Here is an 8,822-nt window from a genome sequence, read left to right as displayed (position 1 = left end):
ATTTATTGGAAAACTCAAAAATCCTACAAAATTATCTCCTCTGAGACTCTATAAAACTTGGCCCTTTTTGAAAATATTTAAAATAAATTTCATTCATATTATACATTGATTTTTTGGGGGGTGGATGGAGGGTGGGTTAAAGTGGCTTGGCTTCCTAAGGTATAGTCTTATATCTCTATTGTAATAAGGTGAAAATGTCTAGCTTATTTTGTGAAAGTCAGCAACAATCCAGAAATTCAGGACCTCTGTCCCAGTTTGTCATTTTACTTTATTGCTTCAAAAATATGGCTTATAGAAAAAAAATTAATGTTTTAAGGTTTATCTGAATGATAGTGAATAAGGTAATTTCTAGCTCTCAGATAAAACCCACCCTTCATGATGATATATATAAAATCACATGAAACCTATGTTTATCCAATGAGTAGTTTAATTAACTTAAAAAAAAATTTTAATGTTAGTTTTAGTGCCAAATGCAGGAATTCCGAAAGAATGTTACAAAATCTCTGCCCTCCCTCCTCCACCTTGCTTCTACTTATGCTAGTTTTCCAATTCTGGAAACCCTTGGAACCCTCAGTACATGGATTCCGGCCCCATCTTCCATGAGGTTTTTCCTAAGACTTGTTTGCATCATATGCTTCACAGTCTGGCCCAGCATGTTTCCTGGGAGAGGCTGGTCTCCTCCTGCTTCATCAGATGTATGATTTCATTGTACATACGGCGAGAAGCATCCAAACCCCAGATGAAATCAGCGTGTGCCCATTCGGGGATGTTCTTATGGTAGATGAGGTTGTTCATTTCGGAGAGCAGCATTTTTATGTCCTTTGTATTTGAAAGCCAGTCCTGACCTCCAGTCCACATGGCTGTTGGGACTGTCATGTCTCTAACTCTGTACTTTACAGGAGTTGGCTAGAAAAAAAAAAAAAAGATAGTTTTAAACTTTTAAACTATAGATAACACTTGGACTTCAAAGCTCATACTTTATACTTCAAATAAACTTACTAAATAATTCTATGTGTGGTGACAAAAAGTGCATGGGCATTGGAACCAAACAGGTCTGCATTAAGTTTGTTCTAAGCCCCTGCCTAAAGGTAAAACTACTTATCCTCACTGAACCTCTGTCTCCTCATCTGTGAATTGGGGATGATATCTGTAATCACTTATTAAGTTAAACGAGAAAACATATGAATTGCCTAGCACTTTAAGTATTAATTTACAATTATTTTTCTTACTATTAATATATATTTCACATGCAAATTACCTTTAAAAGATCATTTCAAAAATGGTTCATGAAGCCAGAGTTAGAGATATTCTACCGAGAAAGGCAAGAGAGTGGAGCCTGCTGAGAAGGCCCCCGTGCCTTCACGGGGACTATCTATGATTACAGAAACCCATGAAGCAGGCACAGCTTGACTGTGTCTCTGAAAACATGGGGAAGTCAATGGCTCTGGAACTCAGGTAGTTTAAACCAAGGAGCCGTAAAAATTAGATCTTGCTCTAGTCCCCCACCACCCACAGACTGGCGTTTAGGATTCTTAATTCTTGAGAACTAGTCTATTTGAGCGGTGCTGCTAGATCAGACTGCCTGGCTGAGCCCTTGAGATTAACCAGCACCCAGAACTTTCAACAGAAATGTTAAAGCCCAATTCTTATGCAGAAAATCCGCCCTGGAGTCGAGGTTCCAATCCAGGCAGTCCTTGTTCTATTTTGTGACTTTCTAAAAATTTGGAGTTCTAGACTGTGATATTGTAATTTATAAGAAGAAATATATATGTCTGGTCTTTATTTCTGGCACAGAAAAACCCTTGGAATTTCCTAAGTGATGAGAACCTTAAAGGTCTCTTTTGTTATGTTGATGAGGTGACAAGGCTGGTTGCTACTGGAGTCAAGCATGTGATTAGAGAGTTGGAACTTTCCGTTTGCTCCCCACAAAACTCTGTGGAGGGAGGGCAGAGAGGCTGGAGATTGGGTTTAATCCTCAATGGCTAATGTTTTAAGCAATCATGTCTATGGAATGACGTCTCCATAAAAACCTAAAAAGGACGGGGTTCAGAGAGAGCTTCCAGGTTGCTGAATAAGCGGAAATGAGGGGAGAATTGTGCACCTGGGAAGGTCATGGAAGCTCTGTGCCTGCCCCTTGCCATATACCTTGCCCTATGCATATCGTCCCTCTGGCTTTTTATAATAAACTAGTATTCTACTAAGTAAAATGTTTCTTTTAGTTCTGTGAGCCAATCTAGGCAACTACATGGACTTGAAGATTGACATCTAAAGTGAGGGTGAGGGGCAAGCAGTCTTGTGAGATTGAGATTTTAATCTGTGGGATCTGATGTTATCTCTGGGTAGATAGTTCAGAGAATTGCCTGTTGGTGTGGGAAAACTCTTACCCCCTGATACACACACATCAGAATTTGGTGATTAGAACCACCGTTTATAACTTAGAGATGAAAAGTTGGACTATTCTGTGGAGCCAGTAATATTTTCTTTTCACCTTACAGGTGAGAAGACTGAACTGAATTCAGGTCTAGTGCTAAGGTCCTGTGATTCTATGACACCTTTTTGTATGCGTGTTTTCTCTTCCTTCCCGCAACCACTTTCTAGCACCTACTTTGCATGAGTCACTTTCTTTAACACTCAAGACATTAAATATTGATAAATTAAAACTACTTTGGAATTAGAATGCTTTCTAAAAACGTGTTTTAGGAAACTGAAAATATATCTAAAAAAGAAAAATAGTAGCTGATAACTGTGATGGAGAGCTTGCTATTCAGGGCGCTACACGGTCTGTCCAATTCCTTAGTCTTTAATTTCCAGATTGATGTACAGAAATGGAAGTTAAGTATAATGTAAAATTCTCAAAGATTTGCCTGTCTATTCAGCTTTAAATTTGTATGGTCGATGTTGGTTTGTATTCATGCACAAGCTAACTGATAATCTTCGGTTAAGATTTTATGCTCAGAAGAGTATAATATCTACTTCTGATTCTCCACAATATTTATTTTTAATTTTATTCTATAGCATTGACCACATATTTTCTTAGGTGAAGTGAAAACATTTTTTGTTCATATTTTCCAATTGTAAGTTACAGATTCATTGTAAGTGTGACCAGGGAAAACTACTAAGAATTATGTAGTCCAAGATTTTTTAAAAATAAAGAAATTAAGGCCTGAAGAATCGAAGCAGCCTATCCTGTCTGGAGCCGTTTTGAGGCAAGATTAATTTACTGCCAGTAAAGCTGGGAGTTTTGCAGAGTTGGCAAGCTGTGCAGTCTGCTGGCTCGGGAGGAGGTGCACCGGGCTTGGGGGAGAGAAACTGAAGGTTCTTTGACCATGGGAAAGAGCATGTTAAGATAGCTACAAGGTTTCAGTGATTGTTTGTATACTTAGTGGTCTTTGCTTCTTATGCACTCTGTAGGGTATAAATATGCTGTGCTAATAAACTCGGGGCCGCTTGGTATTGACTGGGGGCCCTCCCGACTTTATCTCTTCTCTCTTTTTGTCTTTAATCCTCACTCCCCCTCTCAGGTGCTGTTCGACTTTAGCCGGCTGGTTCTGGCACTATCCATGATCACATAAATTTATAGTGTAGAGGCATAATCCTCACTTTCTAGTTCATACTCTTTTTACTGAACCATGAAACAACTTCACCCCTGTCATCCTCATTGGTGTTTTTCTGTTTGTTTGTTTTGTTTTTTGTTTTGATACTAAAAGGATCCTTCTAGTAGTAACTACCACACACTACACTATTCCCTTTATTAAATCTACCCCATATTCCTCCAAATAAGCCCAGTGCCTTCTTCATGAAAGCAGCCTCACCAAGAAAGTTCTCCTACGCCATCATAAAAGCAAGAGGCCTCTTGGCTAAGCTGTGAACTTCCCCATTTTCAAATGGAGTCCAACCCAAACTAGTATTTTCTACTTGCCTTCACATATTTTATTCCCATCTCTGCAATAAAATGCTGTTATAACTTCCCTTTTATGTACTTCTAAAGGATGCATTTTCAGCATAGGTATTGATTTTCTTACATGATTGCCTTTCTCCAGATTTTTGGTCTCGCTTCCCCAGTCAAATGCCTCGAGTTCCCCAGAATGCGTTGTCTAAAAGGAAACAAAAATTGACTTGGCATTCAACTGTATCATTGGATAAGGGTGGGAGGAGGGTACAAATGTGCCACCACGTCGGCAATTGTGAGGGAAGAAGGGAGCAAAGGCTGAGGCTGCTCCTCCATTTAGCGTTAGGATAATCTTCAGGAAAGCGTAAAGGCAAGAACAAGGCCCTTGCAGGGAGGAAAAACGCATGTACTACAGAAATACTTCACCATCATTATACACTCCAGGAAGTGCCTCCCCATAGTAGTCTGTGTAGATGAGGATTCTGCATAACTGTATGCTATAATAAGGAAGTTTCCCCTTGGAGTCGTATGGTGTGGACCAACATTCAGTCCAATTTCTATTCTTGGTTTCGATTGTACAATCTCTCTCTGTCTCTCTGTCTCTCTGTCTCTCTGTCTCTCTGTCTCTCTGTCTCTCTCTCTCTCTCTCTCTCTCTCACACACACACACACACACACACACACACAGACATATAACACTGACCTTGGAAGAACAATTTTACTAGACTCTAAATGGTTAGAAAAACAGACAAGATTTATGATTTATAGTTGTCATTACTATTTTAAAAACTCTTTGAGGTAAGAGCCCTATTTATTTTTTAAAATAAAATAGTATTTTTAATAGAATCTAAAGTTAGTTATGCTCTAGGTCTGGCCCTACATCTGTTCTTATCTCCACAGCCAATCATGGTCACACTGTGTTATCATCTATAATAGCAATATTATTGGGTCTAGTGCTTCTTCATATGTAAAAGAATAATTAGCATTCATATTGTCCTCGAATCAATTCTGAATGTCTTACGTAGACCTGCCCTTAGTTCATGTGACTGGTAATCAGGACTTTTCCTCCTGTGTTGCAGGTATAGTCTGTAGCATGAAGGACCCCTGTGAAACCTTTGGGTAATTAGGTTCTGTCTTAGCATGTTCGTTATAACTTGACCATGCTGTTGGAGAAGCAAAAAAATGATCTCCTGCAGCCTCATTTTGAGGGGGCTAGAGACAGAAAGGTCTCGCTGGGACGGACCATCTGAATTCACACTTTTAAGGTCCACTAAAGATGTCCATGAGCCAAGAATTTCTGCCCATCTCCTGAAAAGTTTCAATGTTCTGGATCACATTTTCTCTTGAAATAAATGTGAAGTAACTCATGGACTGTAAAAAGGGCATCCTTTGACTATTCCCGACAACAAGTGTGAAGACCCTTACTTGAGGAAAACAAAAAATTCAACATTCTTACCTGGCTCCAGTGTAAGATATTTTGCACAGATGTTCCAGAAAAACTATGAGCGACATATACATTTGTTCGGCTCTGTAACAAAGCATGAGTGGTTTGTGGGACATGGAAAAACTCACAAGATCTGTACCTCATCAAGACCGAATCCCCAGGGTGTCAGACTAAATTAAATTATGAGCAATTTTTCATGATGAAACAGTAATATACACATGCACATAAATTTAAAAATGCCACTAAATGCGTGCCTGCGCACTTGTATTTTTTTTGATAAGAATAGCTATATATTAGAGATCTGATTTCTTAAAAAAAAATTTACTAGAGTAAATAAAGAAGAAGGCTTTAGAACTGGCCTGTATTCAAATCCTAGCTCTGCCCTTTAATTTTTAGGTGGATTTAGGAGTTATTTAATCCACTAAATCTCAGGATACTAATATGTATAGTGGAGACATAGACAATATCTGTCTCATAGGATTGTTACAGAGAATAACTTAGCTTGGCACGTAATAAATGCTTATCAAATGGTAGCTATTAATCATATTATTATTTTTTTAAAGAATAAAAATCATCAGGAATTAAAGATGTATTCTTCTAACTTCCAGGAATGCTGCTAGTAGATAGCTCTCTACTATTAGGCCTCCTTGGGGGATTGTCCCAGGTGTAGAGAGCTGCCTTGTCCAATGTCTCACCTCTTACTGGCGTCATCTGCATTAAATGACTGTTCGATGTGGGGGTACAAAGATCCAGCCCTCTCACTCTAACTCGGAACAACTCTGAAGGGTCATCCCATCTTCACAGATCCCTGTAGGATTAACTGAGTCTCCCACTGAGGGTGCTTCACACTTTGCCTTTCCATCTACCCATTACTGTTTCCATCCCTTCTCTAGGTGTTATCGCAAGGGCATGACCCAAAGTCACTCTGCGTACTAATTTTCATCACAGAGTATGCTTCCTGGGAACTCACACTGTGATACCTACCAACTGGTAGCTATGCCTAAACGAAAATTGAAACTCCCAGATATGCTATCAAAGGACTTAAAGTACACACCAGAAAGTCCTAAGTAGAAAGAAGAGGCAGGTGATGCCTGCAGTTCTCTCTTTTGCCTACTGGGTTCTAATTGCTTTTTTTTTTTTCATATGTTGCTGATTCACTGTATAAAGCTGTTTTCAAATCTCTTCTATCTGTAACTTATGAAGTTAATATCTAGCAATGCTTTTACATTATCCTGGCCTCAGACCATGTGAAAGCATTTCCCACGTAGTAGTATGATTTTGAGAAAACCGAATTACTGGGATTACGTTTCTATAAGTCTTCATTGGCAATAGCTCACACTCAAAGAGTAAGGCTAATAACTCCTAACTTTGCTTTGGGAAACTGAGAATTTACTAGGTTCCCACTTACCATGTTCAGATTGTTCATGTTAAATCCTCCCGCAAGTAAAAGGATACTACTACAAATCTGATCAATAATCATCTGGCCACAAAGGTAAATATAAAACTTGTGAAGAAATCTGGTCTGGTACAGAAATTCTTTCCTGCCAAGCAATCCCTATGGAAATATGAAATGAAATAGTAGTCATTACATTATAGTGAAAAGAAGTGGCTCTAATTGAAAAGTGTGAGTCTTAGCATATTGGGCTGGAAGACTCTTGTACACAGACAAGGAATTTTCTGAGGAGTCACATACCTTAAGCAACATATCTGGCAGCAAAGATAATTTGGTAATAGGGCTTTTTGAATATTTAACAGTAACTATGGGTGCTAAGGCAAAATACATTTTTATTTTCTGAGCCAGCTCTGGCATGGTGGAAAATGCAATAAAGCCTACAAGAAAAGAAATATGTTAGTGTGGATATTGAATGTCCCAGAACTGATAAAATGCTTATTTTACTTTTGTCAAGATACTTCAGTAGTTACACGTGACTGTGTCTTAATTCTCATGAAATTATAAGCTCCTTGAGGGAGAAAAACTATAGCAGCGAAAACTTCTTTGTGTTCTCTCTGACATCTAGTTTATTTAATATCCGGTAGATATCTCATGGAATTATTGAATTAAATTATTGAGTACAATAATATGGATTTTGAGAATATATACATATTGAGAGGTAACTACATGCTAGACAATTTTCTGGTGACTTTCACGGTTCTTATTTACTTCTTAAATTCTTACGAGATATTTTTAATAAATCTCTACAGTAAAAGAAAATGAGAATTAGAGAAACAGCCTTGTTTATTGATAACAAGCATGTTCTATAAGATAATGGGTATTGAGATAGCAGGGTTTTGCTGGTTTCCCTTGATTCCTAATTTTTCTGAAACCCAAATTATAGCATAATCTAGTAGACAAGTTGTCTAGTGAACTGGATTCTAACTCTTATTTTTGCCATAGGTTAGATATGGGATGCTGGTTAAGTCAGTCTGTGACTCAGTTTCTATACCTATAAAATAGAGTCAAATTCCCTGAATTAGCACTGTACAGGGACAATTCCTGTGGATCCTACAGGAGAAAAAGGCTACTGTATAAAGCCAAGTCATGGTCATTATATTTGAAATACCATGCGTTTATTTCTAAAGAGCCCTATACTCTCTGTCTAGGCTGATAGTTGCAGGTTGGGAGAAGGGAGGCTGGGTTAAGAAAAAAAAAAACTGGAATTACATGACTTCTGTCTAGTTCCAAGAAGGCGAGTAAATTCTTTCCCTTCTTTTCTATTCATGCAATTAGTCAGCCACGTGCAAAGGTAGGCACAAGAGTGACTTAGTATTAGCTCTTGCTCTCTCAACTATACCATCAATAGAACTGGGTTGAAAATACATTAAAATGCATTACTATATTTCAGCTTGATTCTGACTATATATATAAAACTCCTCTCAGATGTCAAGATCTGAGAACTCTACATAACTTCTCCCAGCAACACTTTATGCAAAGCAAGTTCAAGTTCTCCACATAAACAGCTCTCTGGTTGACTAATAGAATAATCCTATGCTTTTTTCTCCCCTCCTCCTCAAAATAGTGTTTAGCCTCATCATTAGCACCTTTGCCTTCATGTCGAATTGAACAATTTTGTAAAGACCTGTCTGTGGATATTAGAGGAGGAGTAGGCATAACACTTTAACTTTCTCTCTGCGAAGTGAAGGGTGAGATAACACATCACTAAAATAAGTTAATGTTACTGAAAAATCCAGAAAGGAAAATGTGAAAGTCAGACTCTTTTCATGTACTAGAGTGCATCAATTAAAAATGAACCAAATGAGCTTGTATCCTGAATTGGAATAAGTGAATGATCACCTGTCTCTTTAGAATCCCTTACGCTGGCCTTCGATTTTGGGTTTGGTTTAGAATAATGGTAAAGAACTCTTCTCAGCCTCCTCTAGAGAGTCTTCTCTGCATGTCCCACACCATCTCTCTCCTGATCTTTCATCCTAATCTAAGCCAAGCACATTTTCCTGTTGACTTTGGTCTGATATAGGACCAGAATAGCCAGTC

The 8,822-nt window shown here is 38.3% G+C and overlaps 1 protein-coding gene across 4 annotated transcripts in view; it reads right to left on the bottom strand.

The window, feature by feature from the left end:
• Positions 1–179: 179 nt before the first annotated feature.
• LIPM (lipase family member M) overlaps positions 180–8,822 on the bottom strand; it is a 30,864-nt gene continuing 22,221 nt past the window's right edge. For all 4 annotated transcript variants that reach the window (XM_016129228.2, XM_016129230.2, XM_016129231.2 and 1 more), the window contains 5 exons: positions 7,026–7,162; positions 6,741–6,887; positions 5,345–5,416; positions 4,023–4,094; positions 180–906 (listed from right to left, as the gene is read on the bottom strand). In XM_016129228.2, coding sequence (XP_015984714.2) covers positions 637–906; positions 4,023–4,094; positions 5,345–5,416; positions 6,741–6,887; positions 7,026–7,162 — 698 coding nt within the window. In that variant the 3' untranslated portion in view covers positions 180–636. The remainder of the gene's footprint in view (positions 907–4,022; positions 4,095–5,344; positions 5,417–6,740; positions 6,888–7,025; positions 7,163–8,822) is intronic.

This window comes from Rousettus aegyptiacus, unplaced genomic scaffold (assembly GCF_014176215.1).
Source record: "Rousettus aegyptiacus isolate mRouAeg1 unplaced genomic scaffold, mRouAeg1.p scaffold_m13_p_6, whole genome shotgun sequence".
Lineage (NCBI taxonomy): Eukaryota > Metazoa > Chordata > Mammalia > Chiroptera > Pteropodidae > Rousettus > Rousettus aegyptiacus.
This window is presented reverse-complemented; position numbering and strand designations above follow the sequence as displayed.